Below are 17,443 nucleotides of genomic sequence, written 5' to 3'. Positions count from 1 at the left end.
AGAAGCTTACCAACAGTCCTGGATACAGCAACTCTGTATCTGAACTAGTCTAGTTACAGGCAAAGTGGGAAACAAGCACAAGTGCGGCTTTTAAACCAGAACGTTAAAAGAGATGGAAAAAAAACTGCCCAAATGGCCAGTATCTACAATTTCTGGGCCAGGAACCACTCCTTTTGTGGTAGATAGGCTACCTAATGCTTACCACTCCCACTGAAAAGCTAGAAAGCTTCCCTCCAACACAGAAAGGCTTGGGGGGCTCAGTAGCTTATGGAGAGTCCTGGAATACAGCAAATTGCTACCTGGACTAGACTAGTTACAGGAAAGGTGAGAACAAGTACAAACATAGGCTTTTAGGCCAGCAAGTTGAAAGAGATGGAAAACTGCCCAAATGGCCAAATAAACTACAATTTCTGGGCCCAATTTCTGGTTTAGTAGCCTGTTGTATTTCTGCCGAGCAGCTTCAAAGAGGATTTCTTTATTTCTTTCTTATTCTGTCTGTGATTTATAAATATGTACGGCAATATTTGTAGGGGCTTTGGACCCAGGTTTCTTACAGTACACCATAAGCTGATTTTAAAGGGAGTTCCCCCCCCTCCACAATAGCTAACCTTTCCAGTGACAAGCCAGATATGAGGAAGGAAAAAGAAAAAGACAGCAAAGCCAGAAAGAGAAAACCCAGTGGTCATGGGTCAGACTCCGATCCTAAAATTCTGAGACAGGAGAAAGCCCAGTCCCCTACTCCTCCAACAGAAACATGGAGATCTCTACACCTCTGGTCTTGGAGACCATTGTTTTCATGGACAAATCCTCAGTTAACCTTCAGCAGACACTTCTCAGAGACAGAACTCCCCCATTTTCTCTCTTCTGGGCCTCCTCCTGCTACATCTTTAAAGTCTGTCAGATCCTACCACAGCACTGTAGAGACTGGTTGGGAGACTATAAGGATGATTTTGATGGCAGAGGTAGAGGTGGCGTCATCCCATCCTCTCTGTCTCTAGGACAGAGAGAGATGGTCCCCGTTTACCTCTCTTACCTCCTTCTCTGATGTCAGTTTCAGCACCGGTTGTTTCAGAGTATGAACAATGACAGGTAATATTACCTTGGCACCAACTTTCATGTGCCTGATGCGCTTGATACTGAGACCTTCAAGACTGAATGGATTTTGACACCAATTTCTTGATGATTGGTCTTCGGCGTTATCCTCAGAATCAACTCACTCATAGACAATTTTGGTTTTGGAGTCTTCACCCTTTCAGCTAACAGCAACACTCTCCATCTTAGGGCTGTCTAGATCATTTTTGTCAAGTCATCCTCCTTTTGTGCAGCAGCTTAGGGGAAGGCGTCTCTGATACTGATGGATTCCTGAGTTTCCTTGAGGGGAATAGCCTCCCCATCCAGGCAACTGACAGACCCTCCACCACTACTGGCTCTATCACATGACACCCTTCCTTCAGTGGTTCTTCATAAAATCCCAGGGACATAGCAAAACGGGAACCTCAGGGAAGCACAGCAGGCTCACACTGAGTCTACAAGAGACTCCAACTAGCCACAAACAGAGATTCATTGGAAGGGAATGTGTAAAAGGATCCATGTGGCTCCTCTGAAGTTACAGACATGAGAGATGGCCTTGGATGAGAGATGCAGCATCCCAAAATCCCCTCTTGAAAATTCACATTTGGCAAAATACTTGAATTGTTGTGAAAGAGGGAATTTTGGCCAACAGACCCACCTCAGGATGAGGAAGGGCTGCTTGAAGCTCACTCTTCTGCACCCTCTACCTTTTAAGTTGTTCCTCTTCCTGGCTTCCTTAAGGATTTGATCACCAGAAAGGTATGACAGGAAGCAGCCACTACTGAAGAAATATACTAAAAAACTTCAAAGGCACAAGAAGAATAAAAACTGAGCCCAGTAATTTAGCGCTTTTGTTCTTTTATTAGTAAAAGAACTTCTTCAGAATAAAAAATAATTGAGTCAGTGTTTAAATAACAGTATCAAAAGTAATCAAAGCAATACAAATGGAAAGGGACCAATCCAACATTAGCAATGGTTAAGTCATTAAATAATCATGAGTGTATTAACCAATAACAAGTGGAGAGAACTCATAGATAATACATAAACATAGTTGTAAAATATAGGCCAATCAAAATTAAAATATAGTCAGTACGGCCAATGGCAGCAAGTTATGTTTCTGAGTAGCACATCTTTATGGAACAACATATTAACAGAAAGGAACAGCAATATAAGGAAAATCTGCTAAATAAGACATTCTTTCAAAATATGAAAAAAGTCTCAGCATCCATAATATGTCCATACAGCTATGTTTAGACATTCAAATAAACAATAGTTCAGGTTTGGCATAAACAGCAAAGAATAGGGAGGAGTACTTCCTGCTATCAGGCAAAATAAGGATTAACAGACACTACCAGCAAACACCTGTCGTAAGTCCATAAAACAAGCCACGGGCAACAAAATCAAAGCCTAATCATAAGTAGTACTGAAAATAAGAGTCAATAAAAACAGAAATTAACACCAGTAAAACAACTGTACTGCAGTAGTAAAGAAAAACTTCCCTGACGATAACTGAAACATACTACAATAAACTAGTGTAGAACACAAATGGTGTAAATATGCAGAAAACCCTAGTTAAACAAATGCATAAGCAGTATCCGTATTAAAGCAAGCAAGCAGAATCACAACAAATATACAAAATATAAGAAAAATGTGAAAATACACATACCAATCATAAATCCATATGGGAATACACATACCAGTCAAAACCATATGAAAAATAATGTGCCAATAAAGAATAGCCCAATCACCAGTTAGTCAAAAAATACACGAGCCAATAATAAAAAATATCCAATAAAAACAAGAAATTATGGAGGATATCCAATGAAAACACTGTACATCTGTACTATAATGAAGGTAAGCCAAACTAGCAAAATGAAGAAGATGTGAAATCCAGCAGTGTAAGCATCCCGAAAAACCTAGTTAAATAACATAAAGGCGTAAGAAGTGCCCATAGTAAAACGAGCAAGCAAAGACACTGTGTAATACAAATAAGTAAAAAAATAAAAAATACATCGGAAAGTAGAAATACCAATCATAAATGCTTATGAAAAATATCAGTCTCTAAGGTATAAATCTGTCATATGCCTGTTAAAGTATTGCACACTCCTAAAAATAGGCAGCACTGGCCAAATGGTCTTCTAATGGACTCTATGACCATTCCAGCAGCCAGAAAGAGAGAGGCGACTGAAGACCCTATTGCTGTCCAAGGAGTCTAGAGCGATGGCTAGAATGAGGAAGTGAGCTTATGTCTTGGGCACCTTTCATAAGAGGGAGTTAAATTATTTGGCACATATTGAGCACTTCCAAAGGGATTTGGCAGAACAAGCAATAGATACTTTGTGCAGGTCACCCACACTGGAGTCAAGAAAGCAAGTATAGACTCTACTGTGACTATGGTGTTGATTATTACCAAGCTCTCCATGTGCCTGCTTAAGATGGAGTAGGGGGCACAGGCATCAGTCTTGAGGGACATACCAGGCTTTATCTCTGTAACCTTGTGGATAACATTAATGCATCCTCCTCAATGCCCCCCTTTTAATGGTCCCATATTACATACATGTGTGGTGAAGAAGAGCCTAATAATTTGTGAACAAGAAGGAAAGCTGCTGCCTGCTATCGGTGTTTGATTTGAAAATCTTCAGCAATCCCTTAGCAGAAAAGAAGAGTTCCAAATCTCTCTGGCTCAGGAAACCTGAGTGTCAGACCTATCATTCCTCCTCAGGCAGGGGTGGCTGTGGCAGAAGTAGTCCCTTCAATGAACACCAAATAAAAGGTCATAGCAGTCTACAAAATCTGAGATACAAGGGGAAACAGACTAGGTTATTCCATAATGCGTACCCACCTGTCCCCCTCTTTTGGCAGTTGGGAGTCACTTATCTCACCTCTTGGCTGTGGGGATGGCTATTATACAGGATAAATGGTTGAGAGATATCTAGAGGCTATCTAATACCCTTCTCCCATTCTCCAAGCCAGCAACTACAACCACTTCTAGATGTTCTATTCTGTGATGATGTGAGATAGTGCCAGCTATACCACAGAGAGAGTAGGGCAGTGTGTGTACATATGCCAGTGTAGCTAGCTGGCGTTTTATAAAGAATTTTATGTCATTGTACATCAAGCTGATTTGAACAGATGTTTGGGTTAAAATGTATTTGTAAAGCTGCTTATGTTAAAAATGTATCAACATTGGGTCTTGCTGGACAGAAAAGAAATATATATTTATATCCGACTGTACTGTTGGAACTGAGGAAATATATGTTAACAGAAGATGCTCAGCACTCTGTTATTGGAACTGATGGCAAAGACACTCATCAACTTCATCTTGCCTTGCTTTTGTAAGTAACTTAACTAGGAAACAGTAATTCTTCAGTTAGTTGGAAAAATACAGTGAGGTTAGTTAAATATTTTTTTCTGTATCTGTCTGAATATTACTGCTGTGTTGTTTTATATTTCCTGCGAACTGAAATTCTGGTGTTTATTCTAAATAGCTATTTAGTATTTTCCTGTTTTCCATTTTATTATTTATTATTAAATATATTTATACCTTTCACTGTGGCTAGTCTTTTAGAAAACATTTTAACTCTTGAGAGTAAAAGCATTTATTTGGTGACACTATGGCTTCATGCTCCTGAAATCAGAGAGTATGTGTGTGTCAGCTACTTGGAACAGGGACACACAGCACTGATTTCTGCAGACACAAATGTGAAGTCTTATTTGGGGCCTGGACAGAAAAATCCAGTTCCAGTATTGGAGTGTGCTTCCTGTGTGGTCTTAAGGGAAACTGTGTTTAGTGCAGAGAGCTGCATCTGAAAATAGTAAGTGAACGTTCCCAATCGGTGTCAGTGGTGGAGATTGAGGCTCCTTGATCACTAGCCCAGAGGAGGGATGTCAAATATTGGTGAGCAGTGGTATGGATATTAATTGAACTTCTGCAGCCTGTAAGCAGTTGTCACTGAAGGTGTGTGTACTCTCAGCAGCCACAAGGTAAATGTACAGAGTTTCATTTCTCACAACAGATTCATTTATTTTTGTTAGTTTAGTCGCTTAAAACAGGCAAAGATGTTAGCAGAGGATTATGGCAAGTTATTCCCTTAATGCTTATCTACCTGATCCCCTCTTCTTGCAGTTGGGGGTCACTTATCTCACCTCTTGGGTGTGGGGATGGCTATTATACAGGGCAAATGGGTGAGAGATAATATCCAGAGGCTAATACCCATGTGTCACTCTCCTCCCCATCAACTACAACCACTTCCAGATGTCCCACTCCACCAGTTCAAAGATGGGTTTCCATCATCATGCAAAAAACAGACATCCAGGATGTCCCACCAGACCAGATAGGGTCAAGGAACTACTCCAGATTCCATTCAGTGCTAAAAAAGAACAAGGCAAGGACATCAGGCAAATTCTGCATTTCTAATATCTAAATTTTTATGTAAAAAATAAACTTTCAGGATGGTCTAAGTGGAAGAAAAATTTGCTCTGACTAAAGGTACATGACTGACCTTCAGGATGCCTACCTCCACATTAAGACTGCAAAGGAGTCCAGAAGATTTTTTTTTTTCTGGCTAGCAGCCAGTCACTCAAATAGCCAAACAGTTGCAAAACAAAGGTTAGTTCATAAAACCAAGACTGGATGCAGTATGAAACCAACCAAGCAACGCTGATGATGAACAAGTGTTTAATAAAAGAAAGCTTTCAGGTCAAACAAATTTCATCAGTGAATTGATGAATTTATGGAGAGGGGCTATAATAGGAAGTCCCTAGATATGGAAACTGAATATGTCTTGAGCTCTAGGGTTATTTCTCTATGAACACAATGGAAGTACCCTTTATAACTAAGGAGACAAACTTAGATGTAGGTAAGCTACGTTTTGTTACAGCTTTCAACAGAGCTACTTCTAAGGTAAGAAGAATTAATAATAATAACTGGTGTATATTAACATCTCTACCGGAATTACGTCCCATAGTTGGCATGAAACCCAGTTTTTCATATAAAAACTGTCAAGAGTTTAAAGCAGAAGTTATGTTATAAAGACGTGTGTCAAGAAGGGGGGGGGGTAACAGCAGCTAAATCAGGTACCTTTCCTTGCTACAATTGTAGCTGTTGTGAAGTCTCATTAATAAAAATAATACTTTTCAACACCCAATAACAAGAATTATATATTTTCTGGCTTAGCAACATGTGTTACAAAGAATATAATATACCTGGCTACCTGTTATAGATGTCAGGCATTTTATGTTGGAAAATCTACCAGAAAACTTAAGGAAAGAATAACTGAGCATCATTCAGAAATAAGAAATATTGACACCAATTCCTTGGCTAAGCATATCAGTACATATGGAAATGCACATAAATTCTCTTTTAGGGTGATAGAGTTATGTAAGGATATACAAGGGGGAGATCTTAATAAGCTTGAGATGAAGGACTATCAATGGATAATACACTTTTGTGCTGAAGTATTACCATGTTTAAACCAAGACTGTTTCTTTAAAACCTGTACTAAGGTATAAACAAATGTATATGAAATATAGTTCTGTTCTTTTGCAACTATTTTTTTAACTAGGATTGATTGTTTAATTGAATAATTAATGGCTGTGTGATTTTTGATAGTATATAAAAATGGTTAGTATGTGTTAGTATTTTATACACTGATGAAGGGTTTGTTTGACCTGAAAGCTTTGTTTTATTAAACACTTGTTAAGTATCAGCATTGCTTGGTTTGTTTCATACTGCATAGTAGCCAGTCACTACCAGTTCAGAGCCCTGCTATTCTGTTTTACCAGAGCCACATTCCACCCCCCACCCACACTAGGTGTTCACCAAGTATATAGCAGTAGTTGTAGCTCATCGACAACTCTAAGGGAGACATGTATTTCCAGATCTAGATGTTTGGCTCATAAATTCACCAACCAAAGAGGCTCTGCAAGCAGCCAGAGATTATTTTTACAGCCCTGCTTATCCTTGGGTATATTTATAAATCACAAAAATGCATGTCTTCAGCCTACGCAAAATATCACAGTTATCTGTTGCCATCTAGATACAAGAATGTACACAGTAAGCTTCAACCTGGACAGAGTTCAAACCATTCAGACTAGAACACAGGCACTCCTATGAAAACTCTGCACAGCATCATTATTGGTTCTCTGTTTGTTAGGTCTTTTGGTGGCTTTAATGAGCATGGTCACCCACACTTGACTTCATATGAGACTTCTTCAACGGATGATCTCCTCACACTGTTTCCAGTTATATGATCATTCATCAGCACCAGTTCACATAACACAGATCTGCAAAAGTCATTTAATGTGGTGGTTAACATCAACAACTATTCACAAGGGCTGATCATTTATGATGCCATCCCCTGTTATGACTGTGACCATGGATGTCTCCTCTCTGGGTTGGGGCATTTTCAGGGAAGATGGTCCAAGGAGTTTGGATACAGACAGAAGTCAGTCTACACATCAAAATACTGATGATATGAATGGTTCTCCTAGCATTGCAGTAATTTCAGGACATCCTATACATACAGTGATATCTATTCAGTCAGACAATGTGTCTGTCACACTGTACACCAACAACAAGCAAGATGGTACAAAGTCTTATCCACTTTGCTGAGAAGTCATGAGAGTTTGTCAATGGATAAAAGATTCACATCACTCTAACTGCAATGCATATTCCAGGGAAGTCAGCTATCTAGCAGACATGTTCAACAGGCCTATCCTGATGCCTAATAAGCAATTCCTAAATCCATCAGTACATCAGCAGATATTCATTCATGAGGTACAGCTATGATGCAATTTATTCTTCTCCCCTTCCAATGCCAAATACAGCAACTTCTTTGTCCTGACCCCCCCCCCAACAAGGATCAGTTACTATGAGATACTCAAGTCTGTTAGATGGCCCCCAGACTTCAAAATGCCTCCCCGTCCTCTCATGTCCAAGTTTCTTGCAAAAACCCTCAACATGCAAATGTATGATAATTCTCACCGTCTCATTCAAGCACAGGCAAATCTGGATTCCCCTACTCAGGCCTTATTGGAAGAAGACTCCATGCTTCTAGATTCAAACCAGATCTCCCCTTTCACCTGTCAAGTCAGCCTCACCTAGACTTTCAGAACCCAAATTCCCATGATGCCCAACGATCCTTACCTGCTCCAAATAGTGTTGCACATCTCATTTGCTTCTCAAAAGCTATTTACCAATAAAAACTACAAGACTAAATGGAAGCATGCCACAAAACAAGGCATAAACTCTTTTTTTGCATCCATTCCAGACGTTTTACAATTTATTTCACGATTTTATGAGGTATAATCTGATTACTCTACAGTGCCATCATGGTACAACAGGCATCAATTTTAAATTTTCTTTCTGGATTTCAGAAACAATTACCTGGATAAACACAAACTTTGAAAGGCCTTTCTCGGAAGTTAATTTGTTCTTCATCCCCCAATAAAAGATTCTACCGATCCATGGAACCTTAATTTTGCATTGGAAACTCTAACCCCCTTTGCAAAAGCAGCTTCTACATATCTGAAAACATTTATCACAGAAAATTTTGTTCTTGATCACAGTCACTTCAGCCAGGCAGATTTCAGAACTTCGCCTTCCACCCCACCATACTTAACATTTCATAAAACTAGGATCACTCTAAGAACCAGCACATGCCTTATTCAAACAGTATTGTCAGAGTGCAATGTAAACCACCTAACGTATCCCCCACTATTCTTCTCTAAACATTGCCCGATTATGTAACTCATATCAAACTATTGTTTTTATCTGCATTCAACTAACATACTCTACTCTGAGTTTGAATACCTTGTACCTTGTGAATATTACTGATGTAATGTAACTGTGTAGCTGTCTGCATGAATACTGTTTTTGTATCATACTAATGTTTTGTATACATGGTAACCTTAACTAATGTAATATTTGTGGAGCTTTTCTCCCCGGGCCTCTGCTGAAAACGGACCTGTGTCCAGTCGGACTTTCCCGGTAAACAAATGTAAAATAAAAATAAAATAAATAAAATAAAATTGCAACAAAGGAGAATATTTGATACATTCAGTTTGTTCATAGGCAACTCAGATTTTACAGCACCAAACCATTCAGGAAGAGTATTCAATTATGCATATATTTGCCCCAAACAACATGGGCAAGGAAATGTCTAAGTTAGCGATATGCGCGATGGCTGTCTGACTGCATCTCCTTTGTTTGCTCCTCTAGGAATAAGAATTCACCCAGTAAGCCAATACTTCTTCCACAATATCTGTTGCAGTCACTGCCACCTTCCTCAGAAATTCTTTACAGGATAAAATCTGTGCCGCGGCACCCTGGTTTAAGCTGCATACCTTTAGCAAACATTATAAATCTGTTGTAAGATCTAGAGCTACAGCTTTATTTGCAGCTACACTTCTGAAAGGTATCCAGTCATGATTCCACCTGAGGAAATAGGTAGCTTGGGGTTGTGTGCTAACAGCTGAATCAGACAGATGGATGAAACAGGATATGGAAGTTAGGTGCTCGCCATAACGCATGCTTTTCTTCCTAGTATCTCTGACATCACATCCCCGTTTCCCACTTCCTCCTCTCTGCTTCCAAACTGCCACCTTATTTCAAAGGACCAAGCAGACTGGTTTGTAACATTTTTTCAAGCTATTCCTCCTCAAGTGTACTAATCTGTAACATATACCCTCCTAGCCTGCAGGCTTATTCTAAGCTTACAGAAGGAACAAAGGAGTTATGGCATGAAAAAAATCACAAGCTTGAGGCTTGGAGTACTAGAAAAATGCTAGACTGGATCTGACAAGTAGCTCTGTATGTAACAGTCATATTAGATGGACTAGGATGCAAATGATCCAACATTAAGGCAAATACATAACTTCCATTTCTTCTTTAGACAAGAGGCCAAACCTCTTAGATACAGACATTTCTGCTAGGAAAAGTTGCTACTGCAAATATTTACCATGTTGCTCTTGGGGTTCCAGAGAGCATCAAATCTCCTCTCTCCCTGGGGGTGAGTGGAGATGACATAAACAAGGCTGAATGATGAACAATCTGCATACTTCCTACTTCCCAGGTGAGTGTGACTTCAAGCACTTTCCTCTATTTTTTGCTGCTGTTCTGAGTCTCAGCTGATGGCACAGCATTTATGTTTTCCACGATTTTTTTTAAGCAAGACTGTTTTTAGAAATAATGAAACAGTCTAAGGTAGCAAAGTCCTTGTACCTATTCCCATGTGTACTACTACAGCACAAATTCCTCTCTTTTCAGAATGCCCTTCTCTTTTTTAGAGCAGCAATGCAGAAGTCTTAATATTTTGGATACGGTATAACCTATTACCCACTGAGCATAAAGCAGCACCTTTGTTTGGCAGCTCAAAGTAACATTTTGTTGTATGTGAACCTCTACAGACTAAAAATTATTTTGCGTGTCTTGGATTCTTCTGTTCTAACAGTTCCCAAGATCCAGTGAGCTCACTTGATCTGCAAGGGGCTACTCATGTGCTCATGTCTAATGCAGCTGGCAAGTTTTTCTGAAGATATACGGTGAGTTCAAATTATTCTATACATTCTAGCAACCTTATTTATCTTAAAATGCATTACCTTTACTGTTTTTTTCAAGTCCTTAAAGCCTTCAGCACAGGACTTGTATCTAAGTGCTGTATTACTGGTTACTGCATTGCACTCCAGGGAGTGCATGGCTTGCTGCATTACAATTCAATGTACATGCTATAACTGCACTGATATGATCTGAAATGCAACTTTATGTAGAATGTTCTCCACTTTAATTGAAGAAGAGTTCTACAATAGAGGGGTAATCAGTGTTATATTTCCAGATAGGCCTAACAACATTGATGATTAAGAAGGGACGATGAACTAAATTACTCACCTATTTTACTTAACAATAAAACAATATTTGCCAGTTCTTCTATCACTAGGACAGATTATCCCTATAATTAGGATGTTCGGAAAACCTAGCAAAAGATTCTTTAAGGGAATTCTTTAAGTGACCTGGCTAGCAGAGCTACTCAAGATGGTGCTTTCAGGTAATGCCATCAAGCTTCACCCACTAAAGCTACCGCTAAGCGTACCACATAAACTTCTCCATTTCTTATTTATTTTAGCTAGGTTATCCTCGGAGTTTCATTTAAAAAAATTCTATTCTCCTACACAGTGATATGTCTAACATAAAACATGGAGTTATTCTGATTTATACTGTGTTGTATTTCTAGTATGTTCTATTCGCCTGTTTACTTCCAAAATCTAAGGTATCTCTGGATGGCTTCTGCAGGGCAGTGAGTGGGACTGATACTTAAAATGCACTAATTAGACTTCTAGACTCCCTGAGATCCTGAAAACCACTAATGACACAATTATTATCCATGGCGGCTTTAGTATGACATACCTCAACCAATACTATAAGGTGATATACACAGTGAGTAACTAAGGGGTAATTCAAATGTGAATGAGAATGTCTTGTGACAGAGGTTAATTAGGGTTATAGACAACTCACTGAATGCGTCTGCTTTGAAGGAGAATTGCCCAGAGTTTGGAATGTGATGCTACTTCTAATGAGAATGTTATAATTTTAGAAAAAGTCACCATTTAAGTGCATTTCCTTGAATGGTTATATCAATTGCATCTGCAGTGAGGAATGCCTGATACCACTCTCAATACACACAAATTAAGACACAAGACATGCATTACTAAATATAAACTATTTTATGACATGCACATCTGAAAGAAAAGAAAAATTACAGTGGCCTCAGAATAGTCCATTTAGTTAATGGCTATTTTGTACAAAAAACTTTCATGAACTGCCCTTCAAGAGGTTAATTTCAACAACTTTCCTGATTTTAGTCAACTAACATTGCATAGCAGTTTCTATAGATTCTACTTTTCTAACAAGTTATTATACAGATTGGGAGGTGTTGCTAATTTAAGTAAACATGTTTTGAGCCAAAATGAGGAGTTGAAGCAATGAAGGTTGGTGCTTTAGCAGTAGTATGAGTGAAAAATGGAAAATTTAAAACAAGCATAAACAAGAGTGAGAAGCTATGTAGAATCATGTGAATGGTGGCATATGAACTATCCCACTGACTCAGGTGAGCACATATCATATTATACAGCAGATTACACAATTTGGGCTAAAAGCTGAACATTGCAGCTTTCCAAGGGAAGTTACCCATGGATGAAGTAGTGTTAGTTCTGTAATCAGAAATTACTTACATTTGTAGGGGCTGGTGCATCAGTAGGCAAAAAGGCTTGTCACCTGCTGCTTTGCCTGACACTCCAGTGCTTATCTCTCAACCTCTTAGTGCAAGAAATCTGGACAAAGCCTGACATAACAGGATGAACAAAGGCCCGAAAATAGGGACAGATTTAACATGTTGCTCTTATAAAAAGTTGCTAGAATAACATGAACTGTCTTAGCATGCATTTTTTTGAAGGATATGAAGTCTGAAACTGAAATGTATGTCATTATTTAGTGACTTCAGTCCTCAGATCACCACAATAATTTGTCAGCAAATCACAGATTTTATGAGGAACAGACCAAAAATATGAGGCAGAAATATGGACAGTTGAGAAGTATGCTTCAGTGCAAATGGGCAAGTTAAAAAAAATAAAATAAATCCTTGTTTGCAGTGACTGCAGCCAAGGCAGTCCACCTCCTGTTCTTTTCTACATTTTGGACAGTTTTATATGCACATTACTTGGTAACTCACAACTGGTGCTCTTTGAAAAGTTTACAAACTACCGGGAGAGCATTCATAAATGCTTATTCCTAAATGCATGTTCATTTTTGTTCTCAAAGTCAGTATCACCTTCAATGCTTGCCTAATGCATTTTCTTTTACTATAGGAATAGAGGACAGTACTTTTTGCACAGATGGTATGCAGAGCCTGCGTGATGGAAGTCTGTCAGCTGGGATGCCATTTATTCCACTCTCTAGTTTGGTGGAAAGGAGTTGTAGTGGTTAGCACCGCTACTTTACTGGACAAGGTTCCTCCATACGAGTGCTGGCCGGGCAACTTTATCTGTGGAGTTTACATATTTGCTCCATTTTTCTATTTTTTTTTTTTTTTTTTTTTTTTTTTTACAGAGTAGCTGGTTCATACTACATTCCAAAGACACAAGGCAGATACACTGGCAGATACTGGATTGGTGAATGAGCACAGGAAACAGGTGGATGGACGAATGGATATACAGCATTTAATCATTGCAAGACAGGCAAAGAAAGTAAAGAAACGTCATTTCAATTGTGCATTTTTTAGATGTAGCTCAAGTTCTCTAACACCTCTTGGTGAGAAGTGTTGCCAGTTTATAAACGTATATATTGGTCTGAAATTCCATATTGTACACTGTAAAGTCTTATTTTGAATCTGTTTGTTGCTGTCCATACTGCTTCTTACAGCTGTATCAATATTTTGTTTAGACAATGTTGCCACTGCTGATTTTGTGACATGAGCTTTTATTGTGTATAGGTCAATCATTTTATCAGGACAACAAACAAAAACAAATACATTCAGAAAGACAGACAATTTCTACTGCCTGTGTTATTTGATAGGCATTAATATTTAAATTGGCTGATTGAAGTTTTAATAGTCAGGGTACAGCATAATTATTTCAAGCAGTTCCTTTATATAAATATATGAATGGAAAAGTGCAGTAGATTCACCCACAGCGTATTTGCCGACAGTACAGAGCAATTAGTCGGCTACTAAAATAAATGAATTAATATATTAAACCTTGCTGCTGAATGTGCTATCCTATGAATGTGTCTGTAAACGTTGAATAATTATATAACTTATATTTTAGATATAAATTACTTCCTCCATCAGAAATAATGTACTACAGCAAGTCTAAAATATTAGATGGATGGAGGGGCTATTTTATATTAATATATATAAAAAAGTATATAGTTAAAAAGAATGCAATTTGTCAGATAGCCTATACTCCAAGTGCAATAATGTCAACCAAGTAGGCATTGTCAGACAATTAATGACATTCCCAAGGTGGTAATGCCTTAAGACTCCTGGGCATGTTAGCTCCCCAGTGGTACCCACCCTGATGGACACTGTTCCTTGTTTAAGAAATTCCTTAATAAATATGTAGAAACATGTGTGAACACTCTTTAATGATAGCTCAAATATTATATAGGATACAACTTTGAAAAAAATGTAAACAATCAGTACACTGGAATAAAATTTCAGTTATATTCTTCAAAGTAACTTGTTTGATGTAAGATAATTCTTCTTTATTAGCTTTTGAGTTACGCTGACCAAACATACCATTGGTACCTTCTGAAGCAGCCCTAAAAATGTGACCCATCATGGCAACATACTGTGTACTCATCCTGGATATATTTTTCCAAGTGATATCCATGTTTTCCATACTAAATCTGCTTTTCAGTAATTTGACACACAAGACAGACGCTCAAAGTTAGAATCTATTAATGCGCTATGTTTTACAGAACTCTGAGCCACCCAGGTTCAACTTGATTACTGGGTAAGTCTGGGCAACCACAAGCAGACTAGAACACCTGGGTCATGTCTGATGAAGTTTCGTCAAGTAAAACAGATAAACATATAGGTGTATATAAAGAGCTGCAGAAAGACAGAAAAAAACTGATGTGTGCGTGCACTCCCATCCTGAGAAAAAGTGCCAAATGTTTTGTTTTTCCAGTGTATGGCCAGCTTGAAAAATTAGAAAAACATTCTGGGACTGTATGACTTTAATTTTTTTTTTACTCAATAGCTGTAAGACATTCTGATTGCTGACAAACTTTAGCTTTAGAAACTTCCTCTTACTTGTGATTGATGACATCACAGTGGAAGCATATAACATAAACCTCGTATAAAGAGGATAGTCTGTGTTATGCTTAACAGCTGCATAACGTGATTGGTGTGAATCTGAGATCTATACCATTCAAATGAAGAAAACGAGGACATACCAGTCAGGTATGCATGTCTGCAGTGTTGGGCATTTTTGGCTTCTTACACTTTTCACAGCATCGGGTAGTTTAACAAAATTAAGCACATCTTCTCCTTCTCAGGTTATAAATGCCCTTATTATCTGGTAGTGTCCATCTACATTTGGTATGCTGATACTTATTTATTGTACATTTGTTTACCAACGCAGAGCAGTGATCAAACATAACCAACTGCACACTCAGTCCGGGCTGTTATGAATAACAACAGAGAGTAGACCACCCCGGGCTGTCATGAACAGCAACAAAGAGTAGACAATACAACAGAAATGCAAAATGAGAAGGTAATGTAACCAAGAAGGTAGTGTGCAAATAATACAAGAATGAGCTGGGAATACAACATTAAATGAAGCATAATCACATGGAAAGTGGCAGGCTAAATACTTAAGAAACCAATGTAGTTTTGTATTTGGGTCAAGTTCATAATGAGTGGAAGTAACAAAACTGCAGAGCTGCAGGAAGATAGTGAAGCTGAGTAGTTGGAGGAGGGAGTCTTAGAGGTTGAAGGATAAGTATGAGGATTTATTCAAGAAAAAATGCAGTGAGTTCCTCGTTTTTGTGTCCTTCCCACTACATCATCAATGCTGCATTAGTAACTGCATTTCTGTTTGACGCTGACATTGTGTGTGTGTGTATCTACAAACATATATTATTTATATAAATATACATCTGTGCATGCGTGTGTGTATATATGTGTATATATATATATATATATATATATATATATATATATATATATATATATATATATATATATATATATAAAATTTCTATATACGTATAACTTCCATTTAGCTTTGTATGTGTTTATGTTTGAATGAATGTATATACATATATTAAAGGTAGGCATATTTTCATGCATGTGTGTTTTCATAAACCTGTGTTGTGTATATCTGAGTTTGTGTATGTATGTATGCATATATATATATATATATATATATATATATATATATATATACATATATATGTATGTATATATACAGATGCATATACATATATAAACCATACATACAAACATTATATATACGTATATACGAGTACATGATAGTACCATGGAAAACACTCCCTAAACACTCACCCACCAAAAAAAAAACGATGAAATAAATGCAAACCCATTGAAAACCTCAAGATAAGTGCTTTTGCTGGGGAGGGGTCCTGAACCCCTCATGTTGGAGTCTGCATCCTCCACAGTACTGATTAAATATACCAGCTCTGAGATCTGTATTTCTGGTATTCCGCAATTTCACAAAAACATATTATATATATATATATATATATATATATATATATATATATATATATATATATACAGAATGCTTTTCAGATGCTTGTTTTTACTGTATCCTTATTCATCTTCAGCTTGCATATCAACATTACCATTAACAAGCTATTTCTCTAATATACTTATTTTGACATAATTATTAACTTTTACTTTAAGTAGGTATTCATATACGTGCCCATGTGAATTTTACTCACTTTTCTCTGTACACCTTCCTCTGGAACATATTTTGTCCTTATGCAAACCTAGGATTTCTCATGCATTAATATGCTTAGCATTTAGCATTGAATCACACAACCAGTCAGCCATCTTTGTAATTCTCAATTTAAAAATATTCAAGACCATTGTTCAAAAACTCTGTAGAACTTCATTTCACACTGCAAATGAAATCCCATTGATTTTGTACTGAAGTTTAGCACAGAATTAATTTGTTCCCATATTAAACTGTTGAGCTGATCTGACTACTATAACATACGTTATGGACCAAGCAATTCAAACACTTTTACAAAAGTAATAGACATTCAGAAAAAAATATGCTAGGTTTGTTGATGTACACTGTTGAACAGTATTTCACTACAGAAACTCTGTAGCATATTTAAAAATACTTATTTATACCAAATTTTGATGTTACATCCATCTCGCAGAGTAACCAAGTAAAAATATCTCTGTTGTTCTTCACCTTACTTTTGTAAAATATAAGTAAGCATTATGAATTGCCTTTACCATGCTGAAGAGACTTGTTATCAGAAGTTGACATTTTGTAGCTCTTATCCAGCAAGGGTTCAGCATGTCTTCCTTAAGTCTTCCAGCAGCAGAAAAGCCTTGCTTGTGGTTTTTACCATGACATCTTAAGTATTACATAAGATAAGCAGACTGTTCCGCCCTCCAACCCAAGGACAACCCTACACTGTGAGAAATGAAAGTGTAGCTAGCTGATAGTATTTATATACAATAAAACTAATACTACAAAGGATAAACTGTTTTCTAGAGCAAATTTCCTCAAATTAATATTTACTTGATGTGCTATTTCATGACTCCCTTTCCCACCTAGAAATCGTGCATACATGCACTAGACTATATTACGTGCTCTTTGTCAGTGCTATTTG

At 37.6% G+C, this 17,443-nt stretch overlaps 1 protein-coding gene across 1 annotated transcript in view; it reads right to left on the bottom strand.

The window, feature by feature from the left end:
- The window catches only part of TSPAN32 (tetraspanin 32), a 1,820,558-nt gene extending 1,803,426 nt beyond the window's left edge, over positions 1-17,132 (bottom strand). The window contains exon 1 of the mRNA XM_044082752.1: positions 17,061-17,132. Coding sequence (XP_043938687.1) covers positions 17,061-17,126 — 66 coding nt within the window. The 5' untranslated portion in view covers positions 17,127-17,132. The remainder of the gene's footprint in view (positions 1-17,060) is intronic.
- Positions 17,133-17,443: the final 311 nt, after the last annotated feature.

This window comes from Protopterus annectens, chromosome 9.part0 (assembly GCF_019279795.1).
Source record: "Protopterus annectens isolate FY-2018-M chromosome 9.part0, PAN1.0, whole genome shotgun sequence".
In the NCBI taxonomy this organism is placed as follows: Eukaryota; Metazoa; Chordata; order Ceratodontiformes; family Protopteridae; genus Protopterus; species Protopterus annectens.
The sequence above is the reverse complement of the archived record's forward strand: the minus strand, read 5'-3'. Positions and strand labels throughout refer to the sequence as shown.